At 35.4% G+C, this 19108-nt stretch overlaps 1 protein-coding gene across 19 annotated transcripts in view; it reads left to right on the top strand.

Moving 5' to 3' along the window:
• Positions 1-19108, top strand: part of FSTL5 (follistatin like 5) — a 386298-nt gene that overhangs the window by 341183 nt on the left and 26007 nt on the right. For all 19 annotated transcript variants that reach the window (XM_069013600.1, XM_069013606.1, XM_069013602.1 and 16 more), the window contains 4 exons: positions 1882-2000; positions 8865-9014; positions 15269-15376; positions 16939-17063. In XM_069013600.1, coding sequence (XP_068869701.1) covers positions 1882-2000; positions 8865-9014; positions 15269-15376; positions 16939-17063 — 502 coding nt within the window. The remainder of the gene's footprint in view (positions 1-1881; positions 2001-8864; positions 9015-15268; positions 15377-16938; positions 17064-19108) is intronic.

Here is a 19108-nt window from a genome sequence, read left to right as displayed (position 1 = left end):
TGTGTCTGTCACTGATTTTGTAGAACAGTTTTGTAAAACATTATTATCCAGACTTTGGAAATAAAGCTTTAAAACTTTGGGCTGTCTGTTAGGCATAAATATTATCTGTACATTGGAAATCTTGCTTTGGAATATTGACACCTGAGGTGGAAGTTTAGGAGCCTGTTTATCAAATGTCTTGGTCACCTGGGGCTATCAGCTCAGTTACTTCCTCACGTTCTGGTATTGCTTATCCTGCTAATAACTGTAATATACTTCAGCCAATGAGAGGAGGGAGAAGGGAAAACTCTGTTTTGTCCCCAGCCAGGTTCACATATTCATCCCCAAGACACAATATGCCAGTTGCTCAGCTAGAGTTCTCTACACTGTGTTGACTGGTACAGGCAGCCTAACATCAGTCAGGCTTATCTGCAAATTCCAGCTGTTCTTACACGATACAGTATCAGGCATTTTCTAAAGAGAGGCCTTAACTTACTGTCTTATACAGCCTGTGTGGTTTATCTGCCAAGGCATACCGAAGTGCCAATGGCCACAGTGGGCAAATTGCCCTGAGTATGCCCTGTGCTCTGAGTAGACATGACTGGGAAGTTTTCCATGAATCTAAGACTGCTTCTATGTTACACCAAATGCAGCATAGACAAATTTCTCTCCCACTTTTTGGTAACATATTAATAGTTAAATTTGGCATAAAGTGAGGAAACCCTGCTTGGAGACTGCCCCTCCTTTCTTTCTGGGAAAATTTGGCCAGAAATGGGAAATGATTCCACAAGATTTCTCAAAGATAATTTACCTTGTGTGTTTGGGTGTAGGATGTTCAGGATCTTCTTCATATTACTACGTTTTGAGCAACTGTATTGGCTATGTGAACCCTAACAGGGACTGGAAACTTTTATTTTTGTGTGTACATAAATACAAACATACACAAACATGCATTTTCCCTACCCCCTCTTGATTTTCTCATTATTCTGTTTTCTATTAAGACCTGTTCTCTCTCTGTTAAAGTTGGTTTTCCTTTAGAATTTAGCATAAGCAGAATTTCAGATTCAAATTTCTTTTTCCTGGGTTTCACTCTTCTGTGTTCCTATACCACACGTTGTGTCAAGTGGAAGCTGAGGTCCTGTGCCCAGGATAAATACCCATTTTACCATTGTAGCCAACAGTTAAGTTGTCTGAATGGTTATAGTTATAATTTCATGAGTACTATGATTTTCTTCTAAGAATTTTATGAGTATGAACTGATCACCCGTTACAGCATCCACATAGCAAATTTGATCACAGATATTGTGAGGCTTCATGCTACACATCTGGTTCCCACCTTCTCCACAAAACTTAGCATCATGCCTTTCATTCAGCAACGTTGTGGAAGAAGGATTGAATAATTCTGTAAACACCTGTGGCCCTTCAACATTGGAATGAAGATCTGCCCAACTCTTTCTAATAGAATAAAATATAGAATATTTCCTTTTCTGACTGAAATATCAAGTAAGGGATTATAACAAAGAGTTATAAAGAAATTTTGTTAAGTCTTCCATCCCTGAGCAAAAGAAAAAAAAAAAAAAAAAAATAGAGAATTTATATTAATTTGATTTCAGTGTAGATGATGTCACAAGATCACTTTTATTGCTGCAGCTGTCAAACTGTGTGTTTCTAGATCTGTATTCATAAAGACTTGCCAATGGAGAAAATTATGTGAAATTCTGAATAATGTAACAGCTTTGTTTTAGTTTTACAATAAAAGATCCCATAGGTTTAGCGGTATTACCGCTATATGCATTAACAAATTGATCTCATACCAAACTGTGATTAGGTTTTTAGTTCAAGACAAGGATTTTCTTTGTCATTATTTAATTTTATACATTTCAATGTGTTTTTGTCCCTAAGGTCTGGGAATTGGGAACATGTTTTATGTTTTTTATGAAGATGGCATCAAAGTAATACAACCAGTGGAATGTGAATTTCAGAGGCATATTAAGCCTAGTGAAAAACTCCTCGGTTTTCAGGCAAGTTGTTTTTAAAAATCTATTTGTAGTGTTTTCTCAATTATAATTTTATTTACATAAGAATTTATTATTACTAGTTTAGTGTTTTCTGCTTCATAAATTCAGCCATGTCTTCTGAATTAATTAAAAGCTTATAATGGTGATCTCAAAATTTCTTGTATTTTCCTCTATTAAATTCATACTTTCAGTCTCTATTTCAATTGAATATTGCCTGAATACTTTTGCAACCCTTTTCTTTCTTTGGCTGTCTTTCTTCTTTCCCAGTTCTTTAATAGCTCTGTATTTCTGAATTTGTTGTTGGGTTTTTTTGTTTAATCCCCACCAGCTCCCCACCTCAGACCCACAGTTAAGTTCATCTTAGTGAATCAGGGATTGAGTCTCTCTATAGTAAATACAGGATTTTTGTTGGGGGGGTGGGATGATTTTAAAGGTTTCTTTTTGTCCACTGGATGTTTGTCTGTATTAAACTCTCAACTATCGTGAGACAAATCCCTGTGCTGGTAAACACTCTCAAAGCTTCCACTGAAGTTAGTAGAGATGATTGATGCTTTTGTTCCAACTTAAAATTCATATAAGTAGTTTCAGTAACTTTACTGTTAACATATTTATAGCTGATTTCTCCAAATTCTGAGAATTTATGATGTAGTTTCCCTGAGTAGGATGCATAAAAACACTAGTGTGTTCTCCACTTCCATTTATTCTTGTGATGTTTTTCCTTTACTGCTAATCAGATTGCTAGCTGACATGATGCATGTTCCCACAGGAACACTTGGTACTAGTCACTGCATTAAGACTTACTCTATATGATCTATCACCTTTCAAAAATAGTAACTTTTTCTCATTTGGATTTGAATGAGTGACCTTGAAATACATACTAAGCATTGAGCTGTACATTTTGGTTTTTTTTCTTTAATGCCTCAATGACAGCAGAGCTAGAGCTGTCTCAATGGAATTTGCCTCTTCAGTTATCATTATTGATGTCAAAGGCTGCTGTACTCAGCAACAAGATTTATTTTAGTGTGAATAATTATGCTTTGAACAGCTAATCATACCTTGATTTGTGCTGCTTAAGTGAAATTAGGTTGACACAGCCAAAAATAAGCCAAAAAACTTTTTTTTGGCTGTTTAATTAAAAAGCTGATTATTTAAGAAGTCTGTTAAAATTTTATTGGTCTAAAGTGCAGCCTAGATTTTAAGAGTATTTTTATTTAAATGTGGCAATAATCAGGATGAATAAGTCAGATTTGTTTCCTGTTGGAACCTTTCAAACCTGGAGTAGCATAATAGCTAAATCCTCTTGGGGGGGGGGGGGGGAGGGGGAAGAAAAAAAAAATGAAAAGACCAGGAAAGCAGGCTACTTGATAATTTTAATTTTAAACTGGGGATAGACTTGTCCTTCTTGAGCTCTGTAGGTGTGGAGCTATGGAGAGAGGTCTGGTTAATAAAATAGAAACTAAGATTTTTACCTACATTCATGTCATTTTGCCCATTAAATTCAAGATATTTCTGCTTATTTCTCTGAACAGTGAAAGTATATTCCCTCGCATAGGGTGGTTAATAAACATTTATTCTTGCAAGAGAAATTAGAAATGTTTGGAAAATATTTCTAAAATATTATGTTTTTCTACTCGGAGTGACATTGTTTTTCACTCTGCATAAAAACAAATAAACTGAGAAATAGTTTTCAGTAAATATTTTGAAGAAACTCCTTTAAAAGTACTTTCCTAATAGAAGCAGAATGAAAAAATAATTTAATAAAATTCCCTGCATATACTGTATATTACTATAACAACAGTAGTATATCCTTGAAAAAGTTAATTGACTATGAAGCTTTTGACAACTGTTTCCTCCTTTGAAGAATATCATATATTCCTCAAGCCTCTTTGGAAAGTCTCTTTCCTCTAAATGAAAATAAAAAAATAACCTAGTTCTGTTCCAGGATCAGATTTTTATCAAGTTCAGGATGTGATTGCTTAGTGGTAAGAGTTCATGTCATAAATTGGTGGTTAGTAATTCTCTTTGGCTCTGTCATATACTTTTACTAATCAGAGATGTTGGTAAGTGTACCAAGCATATATTGAGGTAGCTTTACATAGCCTTTGACATTAGAGCATCTCCATGACTTAACTATTAACATATTAACATTAAAGGAAATACAGGCTTGCTTAAACCTCTCCTATTTCTTTACACTTTTCTGAATCAGCTGTTCAAGTAAAACCACAGGAGAGTTGTTTATTGCCAAAGAGTTGCTAAAGCATAGGAACATTACCAAATTCAGCAGTGCTATTTAGATTATAGAAAATGTCTGGATGTTACCCATGGCACTCCAATGTTCCTCCACAGGTTTCCTGTTTGTCCACAAACCTGAACTGAGTTTCTGTAAAAGAATGAGCTCAGGTGTTTCTACATAGCATTGCATTGTATTGTGAACAGTGCTGCAGTACTTACACACGTACATATTTAGGTATGCTCATTTTGCTAAAGGTAAATATATTTTCTCACTAGCTATATACTTGAGAACCCTTATCTAAATATTTAATTACCTCTTATGCCACTGAGTGTAAATACAGCAAAGCACTTTGGTGTGTATCTAACATGTCTCATTGTGTTTGAAGTGCAGCAAAAGATTTAGTGCTTTACTGGATCATCATGGGTCACAGAAGTTGTAAAGACCTTCTTCCTCTCCTTCCCAGAATCTCCTAAATCACTTGAATCTTCTTAATGTCAAGTGCAAGTAGAAATTTATATGTCTGATAGTGACAATTCTAGATGCGTAGGGACAGAAATAAACTGATTTCTGTTTCCCGATGTAAGTTATTGCTTAGTTAGACCAGCTTTGACAGCTGTTTGTTTAACCTGTTGTCAAATAGATTCTTAACCATGGTTCAAGTAGAGTCTTTCACCTGTTAAATGTCTCATCATTCTGAAGTGCTTGGGACATTTTCCTCACTGATATTCAACCTCTGCGTATCCTCTGTAAATTAATATTATCCAAAGACTTAAATTCTAATTCTTATGCAAAAGTGTTTTTATTTTCCTTTCACAGTGAATCCCAGTTAGAATAATTATTTCCAGAGACTGGGAAAAAAGCAATTGAAACAGATGCCTTTTTGAGACTAATGAAAAAATCCTTTTGGCTTCAACATAAAACTGATTTTCTGTTTATTACAAGAAGTAGCACATAATGGACAAATTTCAGTGAAATATGCCATCTCAAATTTGAATATATGCTGGAGGTCTGAGCAAAATACTTAATTTCAAAATAATTAATGTGACTACATGGCAGACCAAAGTTTCCACAGGAAATTAGATTGAAACATACTTTGTAGTCTGCAGAAACTGCCTTTGTTTTATACTCTTTCAGCACAGAAAATGTAGTAATTGCTAACCCTTGTTTGTAAAAAAAAAAAAAGTATAAAAAAATTCCACAGTCTGATTTTTACTAAAGAATGTCAAGAAAACAATAACTTAATGTAGAAGATGTGATACATAAATTCATGTCTTAAGACTTGTACTGTTTTAACCTGTTGGTATCATCTTACTCTTAGGCAGCCATAGCATAGCTAGACATTTCATTATACTGCCTAAAGACTTTGACTCACATCCTGTTAAAACACTGAAGGCGCTTGCAGTAAGTGTAAGTTAATAAACATAGAATTTGCACAAATAAATCTACAAGTACATGTTTCCTCTTGAGATTTTCTTGCCCCAGACTATCTTGAAAAACTTTCTCTAAGGATTTATTTCCCTCCATCTGCTGACTTGTTACAGAGCAAGTCACTTTTTGATTAAAAAGTCTGGGGGGAATACAACAATGAAGTAAATTAATGTTTTATCAGAAGTTAACTTTCTTTTTTTTTTTTTAAAGAATAAATTAGGAAAAAAAAAATTGCTCACATTTTAATTAGAAGAAGAAAATGGTGGGTTTATGCTTATATTTTAAGGAGAAATTATTTTAACCTATTACTCAACCACTGGGGAAATTAATATGGAGCCTCAGAATAACTGCCTGCAGTGTAAAAGAAGTCCAAACTGTCTAATCAGATAAATGTTAAATTTTCAACAGCAAGATTCCGTTTCTGTTGAAACAGCTTCAGATAAATGCAGATTTGAATAACTAGAGAAACAACTACATAAACCAGTTTATACTGGAAAAAACTGAGTTTTGGTCATGAGAATTTTGATGCATAATTTTTACTGTTTCTTTGGAAAAACAGGTTATTGCTTTTATTTTATGTTTTCCTTCTTTTTGGGCAAGGTGAGAATTGGCATTGGATTATATAAATTTATGACAACATGAAAAATATTTTAGAACCTTTAAAGTACATTTCTATTTGCAGATATGTGTATGTGTGGTTGCGTATATATGACTATATATTGGTCTTAAAATGGAAAAAATCTTTAAAAATACACTTCAGTAAGTATTTTAGACTCAGATTCAGGAAAATTTATAAGGAGGTAGCTCATCTCTAGATATAAGTGCTTAAGTTAGAGTACTTTGCTGTTCTGCTATACATCCCACAAGGGGAGGTGGTATCAGAGTAATCATTTACACTAATATCTATGATGCCATGTGAGAGAAACCCAGATTCCTTCAGCAGAAGGCAGCCTTATTTTTGAACAATATATTGAATATTTCCTTGTAGAATTCAGTCCCAGAAACTCATGTAAGTTAATGTGAGTCCCTGAGAGATGACTGAAAATAATGTCTTTGTATAGATTTGTTACAAGCATTTGCAGATTCGTTGGTTGAAGAAGGTGCTCTCTCTGAGGAATAAAGAGGATGGTGTAGAACAATCTAGATGTAGTTATCTGTTCAGATAAAGCATGGAGCTAAGACAAGGTATATTTAGATTAAATATAAAAAATAATGAGATCAGTGAAAAAAACTTCCACTTGAAGTGACAATTACACAGAAGGCAAATGGCAATAGATCACTGATACGGTGATTGCACATCATATTAGAGACATACTTGCATATGTTGACTTTATGCAACAGTAAAAAACATTTATCTACTTTTAAGAATGAAAGTCCATTTTGTCCCATGCCTGTCATTCCCTAAAAACTAGATTTTTAACTTCTCCCCTTGATCTTCATGGCTTTTTATCAGCACAAACTAAATCTTACTTGTTACTTATTTTTGAGTTCTCCTGAAGTTCCTGATGATGTGCTATCACACAGTACCTGAGTTTCATAACCTTTCCTTATCAATATGATTCCTGAAATAACTTCCTTTTGTGTTGAGGTTTAGGAGCCGTGTAAAAGAAAGCAGTGGCTTTCCATCTTCTCCAAAGAAACTCCCTCTTTTAAAGCTGGAAATTGATTTATTTCTTCTTTTGACACATAAAGATTGAGTGTATTTTTGAAAATGTAGAGGCACAGCAGGCAAAGAATGTTGATGATACAGAAAAATAAGTGTTGAAATGCATCATCATCTTGAAGAGCATTGCTTAGTGCCAGACATAGTGTTCTGTCACATAATGTTTCCTGTGCCTTTTAAAAGGAGCTTGATGCTTAGAAACAGAATTCTTGTTTAAGATCTCATCATCTCTTGCTGCTCATTCTACATTGAGTCATTATCTGCTGACATATCATAATTATTTTCACAGCGACCAGTTATGATGTATCAGGCAGAGCATTCTAAATTAGGAATAAGCAGCAGATAAGTGGCAAAAAGAAATAATACTTATGATTTGGTGAAATTTTCCCTTGTGATGCAAAGAATATAAAATAAGAGTCAAAAAAGAAAAGGTCAGGAAAAAAAACAAGCTTGGTACATGCTGTACTTCTCCAAGCAGAGTATTTTTCAGGACCCTGTTTTTAAATAATTATCATATCCATTATAGGAAATAAATCATGCTATTTCATAAGTGGAATTTCCAAATATAGTAACATGTTTCACCAAGTAAATTTTATTTTTTATAAAACCAAGCTTTTCTGGGAGAAAATATTCACAGATAGGTAGATAAATACATGATGATTTGCCATATATTTCTACAAATCAGGAATAGTGAGCATGTAAACTACAGCTAACTGTATTGACTGAGAGTGTATTGTTATATGTATTACTAAATATCAATTCACTGATCAGAAGTTTGGTGTTTTTTCAAATTCATCCTTTTGCAGGAATGGAAGGGCAGAGAGGGAAGGAATGGTAGTAAGAAGACATTTAGTATTTGTTGGGTTTAACAGTAGTAAGATAGGCCATGAGAATGTTTCATGGCAGAAGTAGCCAAGCATCTTGATCTTTAAAGCAACCGATCAGTTTTCCAAGTGACCAGAACAGCTGATCTCTCTGACTGCTGCTTTGCCCCTGTGCCATGTGACAATTTGCACTGCACCACCTCCTCTTTGTCTTCATTTGTACATTATCATCTCCCCAGTTAGGCACTGCTGTGTTCTCAGCTGCAGGGTGCAAAGCCATGCCTGCACTGCCTCCCTTTGCAGGGCACAGTGATGCTGCTCAGGTGGGAGCTGCCAGCTACTGCAGCAGCAAGGCATCGTGTGTCTGATTTGGTTTTCTGGTTTAAAGGTCTCCTGCCCCTTGCTCACTTTATTTTTACATGTATGGTTGTTTCAATTTTTTTTTCTTTCTCAGGTCAACCGTACTAACTTCTTGAACTTCTAGAAAACATCCCCAAATTCGGTGTATGGATTATTTTACAGTGCTTGTTGTGGTGCTTACAAGATGCAGTTTGACTAACTGAGCTTATATCCTAGTGTCAGTTGTCCTTTTTCCTTCCCTTTGTTTTCTGAGGTTTTATTTTACAGTTAAAAAAGAAGAAAAGGAGTATAATTTGTCTTTCTATTACATTGTTGACTGTTTTGATTCTTACACGTTCCCTGTTTCTGTTGAATTATAGGATGAAGTTTGTCCCAAAGCAGGTGGTGATCCTGTTCAGCGGTGTGTATGGGCTACTGCTGTTAATGTAAAAGACAAGTTTATATACGTAACTCAGCCCACACTTGACAGAGTTCTCATTGTTGATGTGCAGTCTCAGAAAGTCGTACAGGTATTTCTTTCTCATTTTTTAAGTTACTAATTAATTTATACACAAAAATTAAGACTTTCCTTCATGTTTCAGAAACAGAAATACAATTATCTTGAGAGTAAACACATTATTTCGAAAAAAGCTCACTTACTTTCAACATTCAGCAGCAGTTTTTGTTTAGTGACTGTTCTTCTCAATAGATAATTGGGAGGGAGATAACATGAAAATAGCTCTTAGAAATAGCATTCAAGTAGTTGAGAAAATTATTTCTTTAGGAAGTTTCTGGCTTTAGGTACCTTTCATTTAAAAATGATGATTGGCTAAAATAGAGCCTTATCACAAGAATGTGTCTATCAGCTTTGACAGAAAGGTCAGGTTTGGTTACAGAAGGTGGAGGACTATTACTCGGTACACTTTTAGACAGTGAAATTACTGAAACAGTAAAAATAAACACCATCCTAGCCAAGACTGGAGACTATGAATTCAAACTTCTTCTCTATTCCTCTTTCTTGAGAGCTGGAGATACTCTGCTTAGTGAAAATAATTCATTGAATAAAAGAGAGAAATTAATGCTATGCTACAGAGATTGATGCAGTCATAGAGTCTGTGCAAAACTAGATGTGGTGTGTTGACCCTGACTGGAGGCCAAAAGCCACTCTTATCACTCCACCCCCCAAAAGCCACTCTTATCACTCCACTCCCCAGCTGGACAGGGGAAAGAGGCTCATGGGTTGAGATAAGGGCAGGAAAAGATCACTCACCAATTATCATCACAGGCAAAACTGATTTGACTTTAATAATAACTTCAACTCATTTCCTTACCAAAATCTAAAAAGGATAATGATGAGTAAAACAAATCCTAAAAAAAACCTGTCCCCCAGCCCTCCCTCCTTCCTGGGCTTAATTTTATTCCTGAATCTCTGCCTCTTTCCCCACCAGCAGTGAGGGAGATGAGAAATGGGAGGAGGTCAGTTCATCAGTTCATCACACGGTATTTCTGCTGCTGCTTCTTCCTCAGAGAGAATAGTCTTTTCCCTTTCTCCTTCGTGGGGCCATTCCCATGGGAGACAGTCCTTCATTAACTTCTCCAGTGTCTTTCCCGTGAGCTTCAGTTCTTCACGAACTGCTCCAGTGTGGGTCCCTGTCCGTGGGGTACGGTCCTTCAGGAACAGATTGCTCCAGGTTGGGTCCCCTGTGGGGTCACAAGTCCTGCCAATAAACCTGTTTCAGCTTGGGTGCCTCTCTCCACAAGTTCACGGGTCCTCCCAGGAGCCTGCTCCATCATAGGCTTCCCATGGAGTCAGTGCCTCCTTCAGTCATTCACCTGCACCACTGTGGGATCCTCCAGGGTGGATCTCTGCTCCACCACAGACTCCATGTGCTGCAGAGGCACAGTTGCTTCACCGTGGTCCTCACCCCAGGCTGCAAGGGAATCTCTGTTGGGTCACCTGGAGCACCTCCTGCTCCTCCTTCTCCACTGACCTGGGCATCTGCAGAGCTGTTCCTCTTGCATATTCTCACTCCTCTCTCCTCTAGTTGCAAGTACTTCTCCACAGTAACACTTTTTTGCTTCTCAGTTATGTTATCCCAGAGGTTCTACCCCACCACTGATTGACTAGATATTGGCCAGTAGCGGGTCTGTGTTGGAACCAGCTGGCATTGGCTTTGCCAGGCATGGAGGAAGCATCTCACAGCTTCTCACAGGAGCCACCTGTACAGCTCCCCAGCTACCAAAGCTTGTCATGCAAACCCAATGTGCTTATAATAACACACTGCTTATAATGTCATCCTATGCATAGGAAACAGGTGTTCTTTAGCAAAGTAAAACGTAGATTTTTTAAAATTAGAAACCTAACTAAATTGTTAATAAAACGCCACTTAAATAGAGCTTTTCTTGATGCCTTTTGGTTTTTTCACTGATGAATGAAAATCTTTAATGCTTAGATTATATGTTAGGCTACAGGGAGACAGTATTGTGTCCTTTCAATACTTAAAGGGGACTCCTAAGAAAGTTGGAGGCAGATTTATTAATAGGGACAGTAGCAATAGGGCAAGGGGTAGTGGTTTTAAATAACAGATGGTAGATGCAGACTAGATATAGGGAAGACTTTTTTTACAATGAGGTTTGTGAAACACTCTCAGAGGTTGCCCAGAGAAGTGGTAGAAGCCCCATCCCTGGAAACCTTCAAAGTCAGGTTAGATGGTGCTCTGACCAGCCTGACCTAGTTGAAGATGTCCCTGCTCAGTGCAGAGAGTTTGGACTAGATGACTTTTAAAGGTGCCTTCCAACTCAAACTATTCCATGATGTAAGTATAAACATGTATTATATGTATGCATATAAAATTCAAAAGTAAATAGCAAAATTGCAATTATAAAATTGCATTAAATTCACAAATAATACTTTTGCATACTTGAAACGTCTGCTTTCTGTATTGTGTGCCAGCTTACTCAGAGATGGCTTCCTCAAAACTTGAAGTCTCCAAATGCTAGAGACTTACAAAATGTTTTATTCAAGAAGTTAATAATAAAAAGGGTTTGGTGGTTTTTTGGTTTTTTTTGTTAGATTGGCCTTTGAGTATTAAAATAAACTTAGTGGGTAATGATTTTTTTTTTTCTGAAAGCAATACTTTTTTTACAACTGGTTTGATATATTACTTCAGGAAGACAGACTAAAAACCCATCGTCTCAACACAATCCACAAATTTGAAAGATTGGAATGTCTGGCAATGTTTTCCATGGTCTCTGACTGACATTCAGGTGTCAGCTTCCTTTTCTACACAGGAGGGATGAAATATCAATGTAATTGCCTTTATTAGCATTTAGACTTCAGTGTCAAAAGCACATGATTTCCTCTTGAGCTCACTAAAAATAGGTTTTAATTTAGGTTTTATGAAATAGGTCCATCGGTAGGATCTTCTAATTTGTCTTCCGTTACATCATTTATTGTTTTAAATATGTATAAATATATATCACTTTACTGTTACAAAATGTGTAGAGCCACTTACTGCAAAGATACATGTTAATTAAAAGTAAAGTTCAGTAAATTAAGCACTAATTAAAAGTGCAGCCCTTTCCCAGAAATATGTAGAGCAATTGTGCAATTTTTTAATGGAGTTAGATTGTTCTATCATAAAAATATTCAATTTTCTATAATGAGCTGAAAACCAGACAGAGAATGCCTAGGTGTAGCAAAGAGCTTTATGCACTAAGTCTGTGCTACTTAGCAAGTATATTGAGCTAAAACCAGGATATTCCAGAAGATTTCATGTTACTCCAGAGGGAAAAAAAATCACTTTCAAAGGAATTTTATTTGGAGGGATAGAGTAGCATTGTTTTTCCACTAATTTAATAATATCCAGATTATGAATTTAGGAAAGTATAGATTTAAATTTACCCCAGCTGTGGAAAACTTCTGCAGAAATGAAAGTCTTGGTTTTGATGACTGTAGGTGTTTCAGTATTCATCATTTATTATCTTTTCATTTCACAGTACTTCACAAAGATATTTGGTAAGACAACATAACTAAGGAATAACAGTTAAATCAGATTAATTAAGCCAAATGCGTTAATGTCACTTTTGAACACCTGAGTAGAATTTTTACTGTTCTTTACTGATCTGAATATTATTTCCTAGGATATAGTTAGCCAAATACTTGGGAAAAGTTCAAGGGGCCTTGCTGTCCGTCCAGCTTACCCATGCCATTGTTCAGATAGGCTTAATAACAAAACAAAACAAAAACTAACAGTAGTCACAAACAAAACAAATAAATAATGAAAGCATAAAAGCTGTACAATCTTTTTACACATTATATAAAACTGTAAAAAGTAAAATCACTGTTGGTTCACAGATGGGTTTAGAATTGAAGTAAGGCTAATTAGAAATTTAGTGACAAGTCAAGAGATACTTTGTTTAGCATTTCTTATAACAAGCGTGTCTCTGTCTTTTAAAAATAAGCATTTATTTTCTATCTATTTTTTGCAAGCAGGAAGAACTTTATAACCATTAAATGTTCCTCTGCTCATATGATACACACTTAAAAAACACTTGTACAAGCAGAAGGGAATTTTATTTTCCAGTCAGATCAGTCTATTTTCATTACTTAGAGTACTGCCTAGCACAGAAAAAAAAAAAAAAATTCATTTTTGGAAAATAGAAACTAAGCTACTCAGAATTGAGAGAATTTTTCTTGTTAGACTGCCTGTTTTCTAAAAATCATATTAATACAGAGAATATTATTTCCATACATGTTCATGTGCATGTACCTTTTTCTAGTCTACATCGTAAAGAAGAACCCACCTTGCAAAAAATGCACATAGGCTAGTGGGAACAAATGTGGAGATAAGTTCATATTTTGAAAGTGAGAGCACTCTAATGAAACTTCTGTCACTATGCAAAAACCCTAAAGAAGATTAAAAATTTATTTGAAAGGGCTTTAAGTCATGTAGTTATGCTGTTTTCTGTGTAAAAATGATGTTTATTTGGTTTTGCTTATTACAGTGTTTTCTCTGAAGTACTATTATGCATGTTTTTCCTTTCTACTATGAAAGTTAATGTAAAAGGTGTGCACATATGTGACAACTAGATTTGAGGATGATTTATTTTTATGACAGGTGTATTTATCAAAATAAGTACTTTAGAGGATTCTATAGCAGACTAAATTGAAATGTATTGAAAACATGGATGTTGTATCTTTAGCGATACATATAGAGAGAGACTTTTTGGCTTATAATTCTCTTTCTAAAGTCAAGAGGAGCATTTGCTTTCATTTGTAAATTTTTGAAAGCAAGAATTGTGCGGTATTGCATAGCGGCATACCACTGAGTGGGATGACTTAGAGGCTGAAGTAAACGGAGTCATCATTGTTCAGTCCTCAGTGTGCTGCTGGCAGATCAGCCTGGTCAGCTGGAAACAGCTGAGCAAGTCTGCTTCTGCGATGCTTAACTCCTTTTTGCTGCTGGCTTCCCTCTAGGGAGCTGTACTGCCTGTGCCTGACCCTGCAGGCAATTCCTTCTGCTCCTCCTGGCTGTGCCATGACCCCAACTCTGCACACAGCTGGCAGTCCTCTGGCAGAACATGTATGGGTCAGACCTTTGTCTGGGGAAGCCAAAAGGAAATTTGACATGCCTTGACAAATTAGCTATACAGCAGTTCAAGTATTATTTTAAACAACTTGTTTTCTAACATGTAGCAAAAAAAAGTTATCAAACACAAATGACCTTTTTCCAGGGGTAATTTCTGATTTTCAATGAGCCGGTGAGCAACCTGGCTTCATTTTCCATTTTCAAAAGGAAAAACAAATTCTGCTTAGATTAAGTGGTCGCTTGCAACACCTCAGGAGTACAGTTAAGTATCATCAGCAGTCTCAGCCAGCCATTAGTGCATTATCTGGAGGATCTACATCATTAGTTTAAATTAGGTTCACTTAATTAGCCAGCTGGTACTCTCCTTGACACACTGATAAACAAGCTGTGCTTTACAGTTCCATAATGGTAAGACTAAAAAACAATTTCCGCCTATTTTTTCTTCTTTAATGATGAAAATAAAAAAGTAATCCCTCCAATTGTTCAGCTTGCACAGAACACGTCTTAATCAAATACACTGTCCTCCCATTTCATACCTCTGAAGCCTTCAGTTCTTGTAACAAAGGAAGTTTAGAGCTCAACTGTCTAAAAGGTTTGTGATCTCAAGAGACAGTGCTCAAAGTTGTAGGGAAAACACTTTGGTTCTCATCACAGGTCTATGAAAAGTAGCAACTGTAATTGGGAAAACATATGAAAACAATTCTTCCTACTTCAACAAAATATACACATTTTAACAGGTAGGAAGCTTTGGGTGCAGCAACATCATGTTGGTTGTATGCAGTAACATATTAATTCCAGTGTGTGGCTTGAGAATATTCTTCCCTTTTTAACCTTTTTTTAGTAAATGGTGTAGTTTTTCAACCAGTATATGTAAAGTGAGAGTGATGGCAGGGAAGGAAGACAAGTGGTTTTTCACTTGATTTAAAACCTTTGTTTTCAACTTCTTAATAGCTTCAATAGAATGTAGTTTAGATGCCAAGTGTTAGAGTACATAATGAATAAAAAACACATTTTCAGCAATTCGGTAACTGAATTAATCAGAGGGCTGTTTCAACAATTGTCAACATAATTCTTAAATACAGTCTGAAAGTATTTGGAAATGCATATCTACTCATCATTTTCATTCAAGCATATATACTAATGTTTCCTTTGAAAATGTGACAGAAAGGGTTTCTATTTTTATTATATTTCAGGCAGTAAGTACAGATCCCGTTCCAGTGAAACTACACTATGATAAATCACATGATCAAGTCTGGGTGCTGAGCTGGGGAAACATGGAAAAGAATTCACCAACTTTGCAGGTGAGATGATCACGATTATATGTAAGGAAATCTAGACAAGTTGAACCTTTGTGTAGTTTGTGTAATTGCCATGTGTTGCATATTTTTCTTTAAGCGTTATTACCATGACCCCCGCAGGTGCAGAGAAATTCTTTTAGGTAACCAGAAAACAAGTCAGACAACTGACTTCTCCAAAGAAGTTAATGACTACTTTCAACACCCTTAGTCAGAACTGACAATGGCAAATTGATAGAAGGATAAGGAATGCAGCTGAAAACAGCAGCATGTTCTATACTGCCAATCTTTTGAGAGCAAACTGTTGCTGTTCATGATATTTTTGTCCCTAATAAGAGGATAAACCAGACTTCAGACATGTTTCCTTTTCATTAAGGTCATATTGACACTCTGGAGGTATCAAGCTCTGTCCTTACTGGTTTTTTTATATGAAAGATATTAAAAATCTTTATTTTTCCTGTACCTTGGAGCAGCGAAAAGCCTAGGGACAGTCCCTAAAGAAACATCTCAAGAAGCTGTACTTACTACTTTTTTATTAATTTCTGGTTTTTATTTATAGTAATCCCCTGAGACTATGATGCTCACCCTTATATCATAATTTAAAAATTCATTTTAATTTTAATTTGTTTTCCTTTTCTTCAGAAGTTAATGAAATCCTTATGCATTTATTATGTACTTATATTAATATATACTTATATATAAGAAAAAGAATAAGAGAAATTTGAAAAGTAAAATTAGTAACATTTGAAATCACCTTTTTAGCACCTACAGGCTCTTAGTAACTTTGAGCATGCAAGGTAATTTGTGGAAGTTTAGCTGTCACTCCTCTCCAGAACTGATAATTGAGTCAGTCTTACCATATTTTAAAGTCACTGATCATCCTCACCCTCATTTTTAGTATAGATAGTAGATATTTTTCTTTTCTAAAAAAATCGACTCTTAAATGCATATATGTGAATAGCATAGTGGCTATTATATGGAATTATTTTTTATTCACCCATAAACATTTGCTTCAGAGAAGGTCCAAGATTTTGGGATTTGAATAAAACTGGCTCATAACAATTTAAGGGATAAATAAACTCAGTTCAGCTTGTTCTTCTGAAATATGTCTGTTCTATGTTGAATTACCTCATGACTGACAAGAATTGGGAATATGCATAGCCATATGTTCCAGTGGATTTGTGGATAGCATCTCATCTTTTCACTCTGGCTGAAGAGTTTAAAAAATTTAATCTCACTCTAAGATCTAGTATAAAAAAAAAAAAGATAAACAAAAATCTTAGTTTAAACTAAGAACTGTTAAAGGTCTTATTAATGCAAATGAATAAATATGGATTCAGGGGTGATAAAAAAAGATGGAGTACGAAGACTAAGTGGTCAGGTATGTAATAGTTCTCTGAAATCTGTAATGTTGATCAGCTTTATTCCCTGTCATTTGCATTCATTTTCTTGGTAACAAAGACAATAGAAGAGAAGGAATACAGAGGCAATACTGTATTCATTCATTTGGATTGAGATTTAATTTTGAAACAATACTTCTAGTTTATAATGATCATCACTTTATCCAGGTGATAACGCAAGCCAGTGGGAGTGTCTCTCATCACACAATCCACACTCAGCCAGTGGGAAAGCAGTTTGACAGAGTGGATGACTTTTTCATTCCAGCTACAACCCTCATCATTACCCACGTACGGTAAGTTTATCTGAATGTAGTGAATGTAGGTTTGTCTCTGTGTTTATCCAAAGAACAGGTTCTGGCTGTGACAGAACTGAACAATTTGATCAGCTGGACTTCAAAAGCCATATGGAAAAGGAGGGTGAGGAAAACAGGACAACACTTAGCACAGGCATAAAGCAGAGCTCTCCCCAAGACCTCTCAGAGGAAAATCTATTTTTCTTCCTCAAAATACACTAGTAAGAATGTGATATATAATTTGCTTTTCATATTATTTTCTGCAACATTTCTGCCTGTAGGGATTGAGTCTGTAGTCTAGGATTTTTAATCTGAGTATTGTATTAATGTGTATTGGTAGTCTGTATGTTTAGAACTTCTAAGTTTCTTTGCAAGCTGACACAGATCCATTTCATCTCAAAACAGCTCTGCCAACAATTAACTCCATTGTTTATTCTGATATTCCAAGTTCAAGTTGCCATAGAAATACCTTCATTAGATGATCTTAACTGTCATCGTTCCAGTTAAGCAAACATCTCAAATTACAGGTGTAAATAGGCATCTCCATTAGCAAGGATATAATTTCTGATTGTAGTGAGTGGTAGTCTTTTAAATGTAAAAATATGCAATTTAGGGTGATTTTACAATTGATTTCAGCATTTGCTCTATGTGTGCCCGTGCAGAATGTAGTCTTCTGTATCAAACACTTGGCTTCTCCTAAAGATGCTGTTGATGAAAGATAATTTTTTAAATTTCCTTCAAAACTGTTAACTAATAACTAAGTTAGCAATCAGCCATATGCAATTTAAAAGGAAACGTATAAATTAATGTAGCTAAATAATAAATTTACTCTAAGTACCATTATTACCTAATTTCTTGAACTGAGTAGACAAATTCTTCTTGTGTCCCTGAAGTAATCTGCAGTCCTCACATTCAGCCTTAGGAAAACATTGAATATTTCTGCTGTATTTGAAACATATGTGTTGTGAGAACAAAAGTTACTGCTTCATGAACTAGCAAGTACTAGAGGTACTTCCCAAACAGAGCTGACATATAGATACTTTAATATTCAAGTAAACAGGAAAATAAAAACATGGATAGGGATAAACATCATACAAGGAGTGGAATCAGGGCTGAGAAAGAAAAACAGGGTCAGTCCAAAGCTAGTGTTGGACTCTGCTTGTGCAACTCAAACTATTTTAAGTTGATATTTTACACAAATAGGTCAAGTAGGCGCTTCCTGCTTTGCACATTGAGTCACAGTTACCTTCAGCTGCTGAGTCATTTCCCATGTCCTATGTGAAACTGAGGAGAAGAGGGAATGAAAGAATAAAAGAAAACCCACAGGAATAAAAAAGAACACTGAAAGAATAAAATCAAATAAGTGCCTGCAGATACACGATTAATACGTACATCAATTCAGGCCTGGTAATTTTTATTTTATTATTTTTATTCACATGCCAGATAAAATTGCCAAGATTGCCAAAATGCCAAAAGAAAATTTGTGACCTGACAAAAAGCCTGCAGTAGTTTTGCCACTGCTAAAACCATAGATTTGGGGATTTAATGAACAAAATCAATTTGGTTTTACCAAATCATGAGCTTACTGGAAATGCTATTAATTCTATAGAATGTCTTTTCTAAAAAAGAAAAGGTTAAAACCACTATGTCGACAAATAAAGTGGGATTTTTTTAATGTATTCTTCAAGACCTATTTATGTTAATCAGTTGTTGAAGAATTTGTCTTCCATAAAACGTTTGGCCTGCAAGTACCTTGATTATTTTGTTTAAATAGGAATGCACTATGTGAACAATGTGACAGGAAAGATTTAAAATTAACTGTATTCATCAACTTAATAGTGATGTAGAAAAACCCAGTCTATTAAATTTAATATCACCAGTCAACAAAACAAATGCTCAATCTCAGCATGTGTTTCTTAAGGATGTTAGGCAACAAACATAAAGCTTGAGTTTATTATTCTTGGGAGTGTATACCAACCAGGGGAGCAATTTATGACTGTGAATTGCGAAAAACAGCTACAAGGGAAATAACCCCCCTGGCTAAG

This window comes from Aphelocoma coerulescens, chromosome 4 (genome assembly GCF_041296385.1).
Source record: "Aphelocoma coerulescens isolate FSJ_1873_10779 chromosome 4, UR_Acoe_1.0, whole genome shotgun sequence".
NCBI lineage: Eukaryota > Metazoa > Chordata > Aves > Passeriformes > Corvidae > Aphelocoma > Aphelocoma coerulescens.
This window is presented reverse-complemented; position numbering and strand designations above follow the sequence as displayed.